Source organism: Pristiophorus japonicus, chromosome 11 (genome assembly GCF_044704955.1).
Source record: "Pristiophorus japonicus isolate sPriJap1 chromosome 11, sPriJap1.hap1, whole genome shotgun sequence".
Taxonomy (NCBI): domain Eukaryota; kingdom Metazoa; phylum Chordata; class Chondrichthyes; family Pristiophoridae; genus Pristiophorus; species Pristiophorus japonicus.
This window is the reverse complement of record NC_091987.1, coordinates 62,620,607-62,637,781: the sequence shown is the minus strand read 5'-3', so window position 1 is coordinate 62,637,781 and position 17,175 is coordinate 62,620,607. Positions and strand designations below refer to the sequence as shown.

At 46.7% G+C, this 17,175-nt stretch overlaps 1 protein-coding gene and 1 long non-coding RNA gene across 2 annotated transcripts in view; both read left to right on the top strand.

Annotated features, from left to right (window-relative positions):
• Positions 1-1,378: 1,378 nt before the first annotated feature.
• Positions 1,379-17,175, top strand: part of efhc2 (EF-hand domain (C-terminal) containing 2) — a 193,963-nt gene continuing 178,166 nt past the window's right edge. The window contains exons 1-2 of the mRNA XM_070892930.1: positions 1,379-1,468; positions 14,122-14,310. Of these exons, the coding sequence (XP_070749031.1) occupies positions 1,427-1,468; positions 14,122-14,310 (231 nt within the window). The 5' untranslated portion in view covers positions 1,379-1,426. The remainder of the gene's footprint in view (positions 1,469-14,121; positions 14,311-17,175) is intronic.
• Positions 15,206-16,731, top strand: LOC139275738 (uncharacterized). Its single transcript, XR_011595742.1, has 3 exons — positions 15,206-15,422; positions 15,700-15,850; positions 16,124-16,731. It is a non-coding gene; the product is annotated as an uncharacterized lncRNA (long non-coding RNA).

Genomic DNA, 17,175 nt, shown 5'->3' with positions numbered 1-17,175 from the left:
GAACTATCTTGTAGCGTGTGTGTTTGTGATGTCGTAAAGAATATATCACACTCGCCATAAACTACGTTCTCTAGCCACCGACTCCATCCTTCTCTTTAACATCTGGGAACCACACTATTCACAATCTTAGTGTTATATTTGACCCCAAGGTGAGTTTCCAACCACAAATCCATGCCGTAACTAAGACCGCCTATTTCCACCTCCGTAACCTCGCCTGACCCGCCACTGCTGCTGGAATCATCATCCATGCCTTTGTTCCCTCTAGACTTGACTATTCCAATGCACTCCTGGGTGGCCTCCCATGTTCTACCCTCTGTAAACTTGAGGTCATCCAAAACTCAGCTGTGTCCTAATTTGCAGCAAGTCTCATTAACCCATCACCCCTGTGCTCACTGACCTACATTGGCTCCTCGATAAGCAATGCCTCGATTTTAAAATTTTCATCTTTGTTTTCAAATCCCTCCATGGCCTCGGTCTTCTCTATCTCTGTAATCTCCTCTAGCCCTGCAATCCTCCGTGATATCTGCACCCCTCCAATTCTGGCCTCTTGAGCATCCGCGCTTTAATCGCTCCACTAATGGCGGCAATGCCTTCAGTTGCCAAGACCTCAAGCCCTGGAATTCCCTCCCTAAACCTCTCTTTCCTCCTTAAAACCTACCTCTTTGACTAATGCCCTAATATCTCCTTATGTGGCTCGGTGTCAAATTTTGTTTTATAAGCTCCTGTGAAGCGTTGTGGGATGTCTTACTACGTTAAGGCCGCTATGTAAATACAAGTTGTTGTTGTCTAACTTTCCTTAAACACCACCTTTCACCTCTCCTATTATTCCCTTCACTGGCTCGCACGACATTTTGTCTGATCAGGCCGCGGGACATTTTTCTGACTTAAAGAAGCTATATAAATGCAGGTTGTTGCTCCAAACGTCTAATGCACTGGAGGGACGGGAGTAAAGAGACTGGCCCCATGGCACCGAATACCCTGACCTTCTCAAGATACAAAAACAAAATACTGCGGATGCTGGAATCTGAAATAAAAACAGAAAATGCTGGAACCACTCAGCAGGTCAGGCAGCATTTGTGGAGAGAAAACAGAGTTATCGTTTCAGGTCTGTGACCCCTTCGTCAAGATGGCGTGCATATCCAAGCGCCTTTTTTTGAACGAAACACATTCAAATAAATACTACAACAACAGATTGCGATTTAAACACGAGATTCGCGAAATTTCAAGCAAGAAGCTGAAACTGGGGTGGAGGGTACAAGAGTTTGAGAAAATGATTTTGCTAAAAGCCCTTTTTTCAATGGCGGAATGTTTGTTTGCCAGCGGCACGAACGTCCAGCGCTGGCGCTCTGGTGACGTCCCGTAACCCAGGCAACGGCGGAGCTAAACAAAGCTTTGTCCACATCCACAGCAGCTCCTGAGCGGCAGCATGACTTTACCACTCTTACCTGGAAACACATTCAACAGGAACGTGAGTAACAATCCCACCTCTTGAAATGCTGAGAATCCAGATATTTTAGAAATGATTTTCTCCTTTAAAATAGATTTTCAAACTGGGCTTCCCCAACCCGAACCCTCGAGGGGATCGCAGGAGTCCCCAAGGCCATTAGGCTTCTGTCAGTCTGGTAATTAGCTTTCTTATTTTTTCTGTATTGTTGACATCCTCGAGCATTGTTTCTGTGCATGTTTTCTGCAAGTATTGTTTGAAGTTATGATAGGCTGGTCACAGGAGTGTGTTAATATTTGTAGAGAACCACTGCACAGAAAGCGTTTAAAAGTATTGCTGTAAAAGGGCCTTGAATTTCCTCAGGGCCAGTGCTGAACCTGTGGTGGTTTCTCCGCCAGATGATAATAAAGCCTGGTCTCCGCCCCGAGGAGAAGTGTGTGGGAATTTCCTGTGGGGACAGGGGCGGCCAGACGTCCCGTTTGCCCCCTGGAAACCTGACGTTCAAAAGGTAGGCCGGTCCAGTGGGATGGTATCATCCACTAGAGTTCACACTGCTCCTGTCCGGTCTGCCCTGAACGCACTGCTTGCTGGAAAGATACCGATGGCCAGTGGATAGCAGTGTTTACGTGAGACACAGTGATATTTCACACTGGGGTGATGGCTGCCTCATAGCACTCTTATAATGGGGGTGATTTCCAATTTGGCAAGAACGCACTCTGTACTGGGCATCCAGGATAGAAACATAGAAAATAGGTGCAGGAGTAGGCCATTCAGCCCTTCGAGCCTGCGCCACCATTCAATATGATCATGGCTGATCATGCAATTTCAGTACCCCACTCCTGCTTTCTCTCCATACTCTTTGATCCCTTTAGCCATCAGGGCCACTTATAACTCCCTTCTGAATATATCTAACGAACTGGCCTCAACAACTTTCTGTGGTAGATAATTGCACAGGTTCACAATTCTCTGAGTGAAGAAGTTTCTCCTCATCTCGGTCCTAAATGGCTTACCCCTTATCCTTAGACTGTGACCCCTGGTTCTGTACTTCCCCAATAACGGGAATATTCTTCCTGCATCTAACCTGTCCAATCCCGTCAGAATTTTATATGTTTCTGTGAGATCCCCTCTCATCTTCTAAATTCCAGTGAATATAAGCCTAGTCGATCCAGTCTTTCTACATATGTCAGTCCTGCCATCCCGGGAATCAGTCTGGTGAACCTTTGCTGCAATCCCTCAACAGCAAAAATGTCCTTCCTCAGATTAGGAGACCAAAACTGCACACAGTACTCAAGGTGTGGCTTCACCAAGGCCCTGTACAACTGCAGCAAAACCTCCCTGCTCCTATACTCAAATCCTCTCGCTATGAAGGCCAACATGCCATTTGCCTTCTTCATTGCCTGCTGTACCTGCAGTACTTTCAAAAGTACTTGTACTTTCAATGACTGATGTACCATAACACCCAGGTCTCGTTGCACCTCTCCTTTTCCTAATCTGTCACCATTCAGATAATATTCTGCTTTCCTGTTTTTGCCACCAAAGTGGATAACCTCACATTTATCTACATTATACTGCATCTGCCATGCATTTGCCCACTCACCTAACCTGTCCAAGTCACCCTGCAGCCTCTTAGCATCCTTCTCACAGCTCACCCTGCCACCCAGCTTAGTGTCATCTGCAAACTTGGAGATATTACATTCAATCCGTTTGTCTAAACCATTAATCTATATTGTAAGTAGCTGGGATCCCAGCACTGAACATTGCGGTACCCCACTAGTCATTGCCTGCCATTCCTAAAAGGACCCATTTATTCCTACTCTTTGCTTCCTGTCTGCCAACCAGTTCTCTATCCACGTCAATACATTACCCCCAATACCATGTGCTTTAATTTTGCACATCAATCTCTTGTGTGGGACCTTGTCAAAAGCGTTTTGAAAGTCCAAATACACCACATCCACTGGTTCTCCCTTGTCCACTCTGCTAGTTACATTCTCAAAAAATCCTCTCTGCACCTACCTTGTCAAGCCCCCTCATAATCTTATACGTTTCGATAAGATCACCTCTCATTCTTCTGAATTCCAATGAGTAGAGGCCCAACCTACTCAACCTTTCCTCATAAATCAACCCCCTCATCCACGGAATCAATCTAGTGAACCTTCTCTGAGGTGCCTCCAAAGCAAGTATATCCTTTCGTAAATATGGAAACCAAAACTGCACGCAGTATTCCAGGTGTGGCCTCACCAATACCTTATATAGCTGTAGCAAGACTTCCCTTCTTTTATACTCCATCCTCTTTGCAATAATGGCCTTGCTGATCACTTGCTGTACCTGCATACTATCCTTTTGTGTTTCATGCACAAGTACCCCCAGGTCCCGCTGCACTGTGGCACTTTGCAATCTTTCTCCATTGAAATAATAACTTGCTCTTTGATTTTTTTTATGCCATAGTGCATGACCTCACACTTTCCAACATTACACTCCATCTGCCAAATTTTTGCTCATTCACTTAGCCTGTCTAAGTCTTTTTGCAGATTTTTTGTGTCCTTTAGATTTTAGATTTTGCAGATTTTAGTTAGCCATGGATGGCTATCTTTTCTCTTATACCCTTTTCTCCTCACTGGAATATATTTTTCTTGAGAGTTGTGAAATATCTCCTTAAATGTACACCACTGTTCATCAACCGTCCTACACTTTAATCTATTTTCCCAGTCCACTTTAGCCAACTCTGCCCTCATACCTTCATAGTCTCCTTTATTTAAGAGTACGGCTGGTTAGAGATCCAACTTTCTCACCCTCCATCTGAATTTGAAATTCAATCATGCTATGATCACTCATTCCAAGAAGATCCTTTACTAGGAGATTATTTATTAATCCTGTCTCATTACACCGAACCTATTCAATCATTGGTTAGGCCACAGTTAGAATACCATGTCCATTATTTTAGGAAGCATTTCAGGGCTATGGAGAGGATGCAGAAGAAATTCACTAAGATAATACCAGGCATGAGTGGCTTTAGTTATGAAAAGAGATTAGAAAAACTGAGTTAAAAACAGAATATGCTGGAAATACTCAGCAGGTCAGGCAGCATCTGTGGCAAGAGAAACAGAGTGAACGCTTCAGTGCGATGACCTTTCATCAGGTTCTGAGAATCTGGCTGGCTGTCGGGTGGGTAGCTCTTCAACACGAGGATGCAATCGGGGGCGGAAAAGAGGGAAGGAAGGATCTGATTGGTCGGTGGTGGAGGAGATCGGAGGCCTCGGGGGTAGAGGGCAGAGATCGGAAGCCTCAGGAGGTGGAGTGAGCCAGTACATGCGCGATAGGCTGAATGATTCTTCTGTGTTGTAAAGTTGTATCTGATTCAATAAATGTAAAAGTAATCATCATAGGCAGTCCATCGAAATCGAGGAAGACTTGCTTCCACTCTAAAAGTGAGTTCTCAGGTGACTGAGCAGTCCAATACGAGAATTACAGTCTCTGTCGCAGGTGGGGCAGACAGTCGTTGGAGGAAAGGGTGGGTGGGGAGTCTGGTTTGCCGCACGCTGTTATCGCTGCCTGCGCTTGTTTTCTGCATGCTCTCGGTGACGCGACTCGAGGTGCTCAGTGTTACGTATGTAACTGTGTAATACCTGCCACCAGAGGGCGTGACTGTTGGAGTCCTAATGGTCACCTGCAACCTCGTGCAGCGCCGGTATAAAAGGTTGGCCGCCATGTTGTTTAGGCACTCTGGAGTTGTAATAAAGAAGACTAAGGTCACGCTAGTTTTAGCTCACAGTACACAGCCTCGTGGAGTTCTTCTATACATAATAACTGGCGACGAGTAACAGAATACGAACCTTCATGCAACCATGGCTGCTGTCGGAATATTAGAGAGATTCGTAGAGGGTGAAGATTGGGAAGCCTTCGTCGAGCGTCTCGACCGGTACTTCGTGGCCAGCGAGCTGGACGGAGTCATTAACGCAGCCAAGCGCAGGACGATCCTCCTCACTGTTTGTGGATCTAAAATATACGGCCTCATCAAGAAACTGCTCGCACCGACAAAACCAACGGAGAAGGAATACACAGAGTTGTGTACGCTGGTCAGCATTATGTATGTAACTGTGTAATACTTGCCACCAGAGGGTGATCCGAAGGAGAGTATCTTCTTGGCCAGGTATCGTTTCTATACGCACCATCGCTCAGAGGGCCAGGACGTGGCAGACTATGTCGCCGACTTGAGACGTCTCGCTGGACCTTGCGATTTCAGAGCTGCATTGGGGGAAATGCTGCGGGACGTTTTTGTGCTTGGCATCAGCCACGAGGTCATTCTTCGAAAGCTGCTGGCTGCTGAAACCCTAGATCTGAGCAGGGCCATCACAATCACTCAGGCATGCATGTCCACGGACGATAACACCAAACAGATATCTTCTCAGCATAGAAGGTCAATGGCAAGTACTGTGCATAAAATAACGTCGCTAGCAGGCAGAACTGCATATGGCAGGGCCTATACATCTGCGACTGCAAGACCTGTGATGACTCAAAGTTCGCCATCGGGGGGTGAATGTGAATCCATTAGCACCTTGTTGGCGCTGCGGGGGTAATCATCGGGCCTATCAATGACGATTCAAGCACTACGTGTGCAAAGGCTGCGCAACGATAGGGCACCTCCAGCGAATGTGCAGACGTGCTGCAATACACCACGTGGCAGAGGATGATCGATCTGGCGCGGATCACGCAACACAGGCTAATCAACCCGAGGAAGAAGTGTATGGGGTACAAATCTTCACCACCAAAAGCCCTCCTATAATGCTGAAAGTCAAATTAAATGGAGTTCCAGTACCCATGGAGTTGGACACGAGTGCGAGTCAGTCAATAATGAGCCAGAAGGCTTTTGAGAAACTGTGGGGCAATAAGGCACAAAGGCCCAAACTGAGCCTGATTAATACAAAGCTGCGTACCTACACCAAAGAGCTCATATCAGTCATTGGAAGTACGGCAGTTAAGGTATCATATAATGGAGCTGTGCATGACTTATCATTGTGGATTGTTCCAGGCAATGGCCCAACCCTATTCGGCAGAAGCTGGCTAGAAAAGATTAGATGGAACTGGAACGACATCAGAGCACTATCTTCAGTGGTTGACGCCACGTTCAAGTGCTGAGCAAGTTTCTCTCGCTATTCGAACCAGGCATTGGCACCTGTGAAGTTGTCAAAGTGCAGATCCATCTAGGCCCTGATGCACAGCCCGTCCATCACAAGGCTCGGGTGGTTCTGCACACGATGAGGGAGAAAGTCGAAATCGAACTGGACAGACTCCAACGTGAGGGAATCATATCGCCAGTTGAGTTCAACGAATGGGCCAGTCCAATTGTTCCGGTTTTGAAAAGCGATGGCACGGTCAGAATCTGCGGAGACGATCAACGGAGTCTCGTTATAGGACCAGTACCCGCCACCCAAGGCAGATGACCTGTTCGCAATGCTAGTGGGGGGGGAAGTCGTTCACCAAGTTGGACCTAACCTCCACCTACATGACACAGGAGCTGGCTGAATCTTCGAAAAGACTGACGCGCATAAACACGCACATATACCACAGATGCCCTTTTGGGATTCGCTCGGTTGCAGCCATTTTCCACAGAAACATGGAGAATTTGTTAAAATCTGTTCCGCACACCATCGTGTTTCAAAATGACATCCTGATCACCGGTCGTGACACCATCGAACACCTGCACAACCTGGAAGAGGTTCTAAGTCGCTAGACAGAGTGGGACTCAGGCTGAAACATTCCAAGTGCGTTTTCCTGGCGCCAGAAGTCAAATTTTTGGGGAGAAAGATTGCAGCAGACAGCATAAGGCCTACGGACTCAAAGACAGAGGCCATCAAGAATGCGCCCAGACCCCAGAATGTGATGGAGCTGCACTTGTTCCTGGGACTCCTCGACTATTTCGGTAACTTTTTACCCAGGTTGAGCACTTTGCTAGAGCTTTTGCACATGTTGCTACGCAAGGATGATGACTGGGTTTGGGGAAAATCTCAAGACACAGCATTTGAGAAGGCCAGGAACCTACTTTGTTCAAATAAGTTGCTTGTACACTATGACCCATGTAAACGTTTAGTGCTAGCTTGTGACGCCTCAAAATATGGGGTCGGCAATGTGTTACAGCAAGCCAATGTATCGGGCAAACTCCATCTAGATATGCATCTAGAAGTCTGTCTAAGGCTGAAAGAGCCTATAGGTATGTTCGAGAAAGAGGCATTAGCATGTGTATATGGGATTAAGAAAATGCACCAATATCTATTTGGACTGCAGTTTGAGCTTGAAACTGACCACAAGCCGCTCATTTCACTGCTTTCAGAGAGGATGCTTCGTCCCACATCCAAAGATGGGCACTAACATTATCCTCTTATGACTATGTTATCCGCCACAGACCAGGCACTGAAAACTGTGCCGATGCTCTCAGCCGGCTATCATTACCCACTACCGGGGTTGAAATGGTGCAGCCCGCAGATTTGCTACTGGTCATGGATGCTTTTGAGAGCGAGGGGTCACCTGTCACGGCTCGCCAGATCAGGACCTGGACCAGCCAGGATCCTGGGCTATCACTCGCAAAATATTGAACTGGTCGGCCATTCCCAGGGAAGTGCAAGATGAAATTAGACTGTTTCACTGACGCAAAGATGAAATGTCCATCCAGTCAGATTGTCTCTTGTAGGGTAATTGCGTGGTTTTGCCAAAAAAAGGCAGGGAAACGTTTATACACGACCTACACAGAACCCATCCAGGCATCGTCATGATGAAGGCAATTGCCAGGTCGCATGTTTGGTGACCCGGCATTGACTCGGACTTGGAGTCATTGGTGCAGCAGTCCAACACTTGCTCGCAACTGAGCAATGCACCAAGGGAGGCTCCACTGAGTCTGTGGTCATGGCCCTCCAAACCGTGGTCCAGGATCCACGTAGACTTTGCCGGCCCCTTTCTCGGAAAGATGTTTTTTGCAGTAGTGGACGCTTATTCCAAATGGATTGCATGCGTAATCATGTCATCCAGCACATCCACAGTCACCATTGAAAGCCTCCGGGCCATGTTCGCCACCCATGGCCTGCCTGACGTCCTTGTCAGTGACAATGGACCGTGTTTCACCAGCTCGGAATTCAACGAATTTATGACCCACAATGGCATCAAGCATGTCAGGTCTGCTCCATTCAAGCCCGCGTCCAACGGTCAAGCGAAGCGGGCAGTCCAAACAATCAAGCAGAGCCTGAAACGAGCGATGGACGGCTCCCTGCAGACCCGCTTGTCTCGCATTCTGTTCAGTTACCGGACATGACCTCACTCGCTCACCGGGGTTCCCCCGGCAGAATTGTTGAAGAGAGCCCTCAAAACCTGGCTCTCCCTAGTCCACCTGGATCTAAATGATCATGTGGAAACCCTGCAACACCGGCAGAACATGTACCACGATCGCACGGTGGTATCACATGACATTGATAACGACCCTGTGTTTATCCTGAATTACAGTCATGGTCCTAAGTGGGTTGCTGGCACTGTTTTGGCCAAGGAGGGGAATAGGGTGTTTATAGTCAAACTGTTAAATGGCCAGAAGTGTAGAAAGCATATAGATCAGACTAAATTGTGATTTACTGACAACCAGGAACAATTTGAAGAGGACATCACCATCGACGATCCACCAGCACACACCCAACCAGCAATCGACCTCGCTGTCAATCACGAGGATGAACCCACCATTCCTGATAGTCCTGTCGGACCAGCCACGCTGCAGTGCAGCAACGGTCCGACCAACTCACCCATGCCAGGGTTTGAACTTAGACGATCAACCAGGGAGCGAAGGGCCCTGGATTGCCTCAACTTGTAAATAACTTGTACCGAAGACCTTGGGGGGGAAGTGATGTTATGTATGTAACTGTGTAATACTTGCCATCAGAGGGCGCGACTGTTGGAGTCCTAATGGTCACCTTCACCCTCATGCAGGGCTGATATAAAAAGTTGGCTGCCCTGTTGTTTAGGCACTTTGGAGTTGTAATAAAGAAGACTGAGGTCACACTAGTTTTAGCTCACAGTACACAGCCTCGTGGAATTCTTCTATAAATAATACTCAGCGCCCTCCCGGATGCTCTTCATCCACTTAGGGCAGTCTTTGGCCAGGGATTCCCAGATGTCGGTGGGGATGTTGCACTTTTATCAAGGAGGCTCTGAGGGTGTCCTTGAAACGTTTCCCCTGCCCACCTGGGGCTCGCTTGCCGTGTAGGAGTTCAGAGTAGAGCGCTTGCTTTGGGAGTCTTGTGTCCATCATGCAGACAATGTGGCATGACCAACAGAGCTGGTCAGTGCTTCGATGTTGGGGATGTTGGCCTGATCGAGAACACTGACATTGGCATGTCTATCCTCCCAGATTTGCAGGATCTTGCAGAGGCATCGTTGGTGTATTTCTCCAGCGATTTAAGGTGTCTACTGTATATGGTCCACGTCTCTGTAGTGATACCCGCCCTCCATACAGGAGGGCGGGTATCACTACAGCCCTGTAGACCATAAGCTTGGTGCCAGATTTGAGGGCCTGATCTTTGAACACTGTCTTCCTCAGGCAGCCGAAGGCTGCGCTGGCGCAATGGAGGCGGTGTTGAACCTCATCGTCGATGTCTGCCCTTGCTGATAATAGGATCCTGAGGTATGGAAAGTGGTCCATGCCTAATACATGTTTTACAGTTCATTGTGCAGGGGGTGGCACTGTAAAGCTTGAAAATAGCTAATACATTCAAGCCTTTAAGAATTCTGGGAATTAGCAAGACCCCTAGGGTTGGATTTTCCTTGATGAAACTGCCAGTTTTCAGCAGTATGGAGGTGGTCTGGCTGAGGCCTTCTGTCAAAACTCTGACCCCCATGAATTTCCTCTGCTGAAACCCTGGATCCTGTTTGAACCCTGATCCGTCTCCTCAGAGTTCATCCCAGTGCAAGCGGGATTTAATAGCCTTCAGGATTTCCTTGTCTTTCTGTCCATTTACCGCTCCAGAAAACACCACCACAATAATGGTAGTGTTGGGTCCAGTGCAGTGTCCTAGGTGCGCCTGTGCTATACAGGCATACTTTCCCTTGGCTACAAGTAAGGCAGAATGGGACTTGGTCCGATGCCAGCAAGTTTTCCTCTTGCTGTGGGTGGATAGAAATCGCATCCTGTCATTCCTCCGATGGGCCCAGGAAAATCCAGGCTTTAACAAATTTATTGATTTTCTTTGAAGATAATTTTTTAATGTTGTTTTAAATTTAAATCAGTGTTTGAAGCAAAATCCCTCTCAAGAAACTTCTGGTTAAAGTGAAAGCTTGCAGGAGAAAGAATTACATTGTAAATCAGGTAATAAATTGGCAGGAAACCGGATAGTTTTAAAAGTAGTAATTTTAATTGGACAATGTTGAAATTGCAAACAACCCAATGGCTGGTTTTAACATCCTGTTGATTATATGTAATCTTTATGTATGATCTTGAAGTGGAGCACTGCAAATAGTGATGTAACGTTGTAGATGATATAAAGTTTTATGAGGAAACAGGCAGTCCTGAGGAAAGTGATAAACTCATAGGTGCTGAACTTGGTGGACTCACCGCCCGCTGCCGCACCAGTGGGCGGTCCCCGCCGGCGGTCTTCCCTCCGAGTGAGTTTGGTGGAGGCCTCCCGCCGGCGGGGACCGCCCACTGGTGCGCAACTCAAGTAAGTGTTTTCCCGCCTGCTGAGCTGCCAGTTTGGTCCGGGCTGCAGCAGGGAAAAGGACCGCCACGTGGAGACAGGTCTAACCTCAACGGTAAGTATGAAGACCTGCAAAAAAAGGTTAGTAAATTTATTTTCTTTCCAGTGATTCAGGTGGATGGGGCCCCTGAAGGTTTTCCAGTGTTTTTTTTAAAAAAAGATTTGGGGCATTTTTATCTGTTTCCCCACCCCAGGCCTGACTCAATCCTTGGTGGTACTTTGCCGAGGATTGCATATGCCATCGAGATTGGGAGCTCCTGCCCGCTGCCGCCCAGATTCATGGCGTAAGTCCTTTTTTTGCTGCCGGACAGTCTTTCCAGGACTTTTCCATGGAAGTTCCACCCAAAATATCGTCAGGATCTCAGTGGTCCTTTGGGGCGGCACTTGGGCAGAACTTAGCTTCCACCAAGTTCGGGGCCAAGGAGATTTACAGAGACTTAGGGAATAGGTAGGTCAATGGTAAGTAATATTGAATCCTAACCTCTCTGTCCTGACATCACTCAGAGATGGAACTGCTGAGATGATGTCTCCCACCAGAAATTCCACCTGAAAAAGGATAAGCTTGGAAATTATAGACTAGTTACTAGTTTTACCTCTGTTATAGGTATATTTCTAAAAGTGATTTTCCTCCCCATCCAGACAGGTGCAGCATGCCAGAAATTCACTGCAACTATCAAGGCTTTCTGTACCTGATTTTGCTGTCCCTGGTCATTAGCATGGCCCAAGCACACCCTTGCAGGTCCTCTCACCAGGAATTGGGGATGGCAACAGGAAGACAACATGATTGGTCTGCAGCTGCAGTCTTGACTGCCAATTTCACGAGAGCACAAGCCACAGGACCCAATGATCCGGTTGGGGGAAGTAGAAAAGTAACTTACTCAGTGTGGTGCTCCTTGTTCTCAGCTCCCTTTGATCTGAGGAGGGTCCTGGAACAAGCCCCATCACCAGCTTTTTTGGCATCCCTTTATTTGGGCAGTAGGGCTGGGAATGCTGCCTCCTGCCTCATTAATCTAGCAGTGCTAGGCCTGTGCCTATTTTAAGCGCAGGCCCAGATGCACCAATTCAGAAACGACCAAAAAAGCCTAGAGCAATATGGAGGAAGTCCGTGACGCAGCAGGCCCTTTGCTTTTTCATAGCGCCAGGGATCTAAGTGTTTCCCAGGTGCTGCAGAAAGGAAAATCAGCCCTCTGGAGTCCCTAACACAGGATGGAATTAATGAACATGGATTAATCAGAGATAATCAACTCTATTTGTCAAGGCCAAGTTGTGCTTTCCTAATTGAATTGAAATGAATAGAATTTTTACAGGAAAGCACAGAACATGTGATAAAGGTAATGCAATGGATGTAGCATATATGAACTTTCAGAAGGCATTTGATCAGGTGTCATAAATTAAACTGGTTATAAAAATTAAGCCACATGGTATTAAAAGGAATGTAGCTGCATTGTTAGAGAGATTGGGAGAGAAAGCAAACAGGAGCAGTAAATGGATGATTTTCATTTTGGTGGGATGTGGAAGTAGTTTGTCCTAGAGATCTGTGATGGGACTTCTTTTGTTGCCATTTACATAATTTATTTGGTCTTTGCGGGGGGGTGGGGGTGGGGGCGGAGAGGAATGATACTGAAGTTTGCTGATGATACCAAATTTGGTAAATTGCAAATGAAATTCCTGTGAGGGAGCATACAGGAGAACATGGTAGAGTGAGCAGACAGGTGACAGATATAGTTCAATGTAGGGAAATGTGAAGTCATACATTTGGGGGGGGGGGGGGATTAGTGAAGGGAAGTTACCTTGAATGGTAACATTCCTAACTGAGTGGAGCAACAGAGGGATCTAGGAGTGCAGATCCATAGATATTTAAAAGGTGGGAGTGCAGGTACAAAAAGGCATTGAACAGAAAAGCAAGGAAGTCATGTTGAATGAGTACAAGGTATTGGTTAGGCTGCAGTTGGAATATTGCTTGTAGAACATTAGAAAGGTTGCAACAAAGATTCACCAGAATTATGTTGGCAGTAATAGGTTACAATTATGAAGAAAAGTTTAAAAAAATGAGCCTTATCTCATTGAAATAGAGAAAATTGAAGGAGATCTAATAAAAGTTTTCAAAATTATGTATTTTCATGAGGATAAGGAGTGAAAGATTGTTTCTGCTAGTTGGTGAATCAATAACAAGAGGCGTGGACATAGGATTAACACCAGAAGAATGAAGGGGGGAATTATATTGCTCATGAAACAAAATCTTGGTGATCTTAATGCTGGACAGATGAGGTGCAGATTAAAATAAATTCACTCTGAGGATCTGGGTGTTACTGGCAAGGTTGGCATTTTTTGCCCATCCTTAGTTGCCCTGAGAATGCTGCAGGTGGCAGTTTGATACAATTAAGTGGTTTGCTAGGCCACTTCAGAGACCGGTTAAGAGTCAGCCACATTGGTATGGGACTGGAGTCACGTATAGGGCATAGGTAAGGAAGCGGTGTTTCCTTCCCTAAAGGACCTTAATGAACCAGTTGAGTTTTTACGATAATCAAACTGATTCATGGTCACTTTTATTGGTACCTTGTACCAGTTTTTCTTTCCAGATTTTTAAAACTGAATTCAAATTCTCAAACTGCATGGTGGGATTTGAAATCACATTCTACGGTTCTGGATTACTTAGACCAGTAACATAACCACTATGGTGTGCTGTACCATTTTAGCACTTGAGTGGGGTGGGGGCGAGCATTTTATTGGGTCAACATACAGCAGCAGTTAAAATACACAAGCTTTGAGGATCACATACTTCTCTTCATCAGATAAGAACACAGAAGCATCAGGGATTAAAATTATATTTACAACAAAATCATTGCATGTAATAACTTTTCAAAATATACAATTTATTTTATATTAAAAATTATCAGAAAGTGAGTCTTATTATTGAATTGTTTACATTACTAATAGTTGTTTGTTTCCTTATTATAGTTAGGAAAGGAGAAATTTCATAAATCTCATCACTTTGACTTCCCAAATGAAATCCCTACGATGGTTGGAGAGGAAAAACCTGGCATTGGTGGCGAACCATTGCCTGGTCAGAAGCTGAAACCTAAGTACAGTGTATTCCCAAAGGGACAAGGCAGTGATGCACCAGCATGGGTTGTCTTTGACAAGCAGGTATGCTTTAGTCCATGTTTGTTCCACTTGAAACAACTATAACAAAGTGATGCTTGCTGGAAGTATGCAAGCATGGATGTTTGATAAGGATCAAACACAGCTCAATCTCGGAAATCTTTTCTGGTCTCTAATTTTCTCCAGCCCTATTTAACAGCATTCACCCTCTGTTCTTACTATAGTTGACGTTCGTTCTCACTTCACTCTGCTGCAGCATCAGTGGCAGAGCCTTCAGCTATTACACCACTACCATTTTACTCCCTAAACCTTATCAACTTGCTGTTTCGCTTCTCACCTTCAAAAACTTCTTTAAACCTTTTTGACCATGCCTTAAATTAATTCCCTTGATTTCCCTATTTCTTACTCCGTATCCACCATGCCTTTGATAGTAAGTTATGGGACTAGATTTTAAACTTTTGTGCAGATCGCCCAAAAATGGGTGTTATTTCCGGTGTGGGTGGTAAATATGGGTTTTCAGATCGCCGGCTTGACACCCACTTTCAAATCCTAGTTTCCATTTTATAAAATGGACATTACCGCGAGCGATCTGAAATGGGCGTTAGCATTAAATCTCTCTGACCTTCTGCCACAAAGTGTCGCCTTCCTTAGCAACGGCATGGCAATGCTCGATTCCCGCGATTCAGGAGGTCAAGGGTCATCATTACATGCGCATAAGAGGAAACAGAGAGGGAGCTGATAGGGAGTGAAGGCATGTGTGGCTGCTTTGGGAGGAAGGAGGGAGAGTTTTGAGCTTTATAGCAAATTGTGCCAAAAAACTTAGCTGTTACCAGCCAGATATTTTCCCGAATTTGGTGCCTATAATGCAGGGAGTGGAGGAGGCAACACAGCATGCTGTGGAGACTGACGCTGGCGAGAGCAGTGAGGTGGGAGAAGAGCACATTGGAGAACGCAAAAGAGCGAGGGAGGTTCTCGGACGATGCTGGAGGTCGAGTCACGCTGGGGTGATTTGACACGGAGGGCATGGGAAGCCCACCCCAAAGGCCTACCAGAGGTTATGGGCCAAGATAACAGAGGTGGTCTCCTCGGCGACCAACGAGGTGCGTGAGGGCAACCAATGCCGAAAGTGATGGAACGACCTTGTTGGATCCGTAAGAGTAAGTATTACATTTATTTACATGTACTTATGTATTTATATAATTTGATTTTAAGAGTCATGAGTGACTATCAGCAGATGTGAGGTCTTTCACTTTTACTGGGAATGTTTTACTCAAAGCCTGCGGTCACGGTGCATGTCTTTAGGTAAAGAATGATAATTATCATAACCGATAGATGTAATCATGATTGTTATGTGTTGTATCAGTCTTTGTGACAGTACCTAGCAATGATATCACACAATGATCTCATGCCATGTCGTCCTGCTACCTTTTACAGAAGAAGCTATCGACGATGAGGACCGAGCAGAGGCGAACAGGTGGGGGGCCACCAGTCATCAGCGACATCACTGACGTGGAGGATTGGGTGCTCGCACTCATGGGGCAGAACACCCGGACAGCCACACAGGCAGATCCTGAAGTGATGCCACGTGAGTAAAGTATACAACATTGTGTGATGTAAAGTCAATAGATGTTGCACCCACTCATATCCGAACAATAATATGATAGATGATTTCTAAAACTGTCCTATATATAATACTGGCTTCATAAGAATCATTGCAATGCAGAACGTGTTGATGGTCATGAAATGTGATGATTTTGATAGCGGTGGTGCTTTTGTCAAGCATATGCTGTGTGTAGCGCTGGACTCACCTTGTGACCCTAGCACCCCCTTCTCTAATAACCTCATTTGTGATTTGCAGCTCAGCCAGCAGCGGGTCCCAAGGCAAGACCACAGAGGCCGGAAGGTGGAGGCGCGGGGCCGGACTCGGCAGACGATCCTACATCTGGTGCTGAGGATCTCCGATTCTTGCCAGTCAATCCGCTGGGTCTGTTCTCCACGGATGAGAGCACCGACTTTGAGGAACCTGCATCGCCAGGCTCCAGAAGGCATTCCACCCAAAGGCCATCTGGTGGCCATTCCCACCTCCACTCTGGAGCTACTGGGCCCAAGCACCTCGCCACAGGGCACCCCAGGTGTCCCCAGGACGGTGCCGACCCCGCAGAGGTTTCGTGGACGCGGCAGGTCTGCTCCACGAGTGCCATATGAGAGCGGAGAGATGGTACAGTTGTACACAAGGAATGTTGACATATGTGACCAGATCATAGAGGCATTGGGAGGCATATCCCGACAGCTGGCCACCATCTCTGGAACTACGACCGAGTACGTACCATGGATGGTAGAGGCCCTGGAGGCGATAGCCAGGAACACTGGTGGCACAGGCCTCCCAGTGGTTCTGGAGTTCAGCACTCCACCCCTAGGCTCCGCACCCCCAGTGCCAATGACACGAGAGGCAGGAGTAAGATAATGTTGACACCTCGGTACCCCCCGCTCCCGGATCCGTGCGACCACCGGCTCTCCCTTCATTTCCCCCCCCGCCCCCCAATGAGGCACCGCCTGAGGAGCCCCTTAGTCAGGCGGCATGGATCGAGGAGGGGACAGGGTAGAGGTGAGGAGAAGAAGGGGAGGGGGGAAGGAAAGTGAGGTGCATGTCCGCAGGTGATGGCTTTGTTATATCTCCATTTCGGTGAATGCAATTTGTTGTAAGGTATGGGGGGGGGGGGGAGGCGGGAAAGGGGCCACCCTGTTGGTTTGCATTTGTGTTCTGTGTTGCTGGACATGTTGATCATTTGATTGATGTCAATGTTCGAAAAAGTGGGGTGGCGGTGGGGTGTTTTTGCCCATGATACTTATGATTTCAGATCAATGGTCGTATTAAATGTTTTTTATTCAACATAATCTTGTTGCGCATTC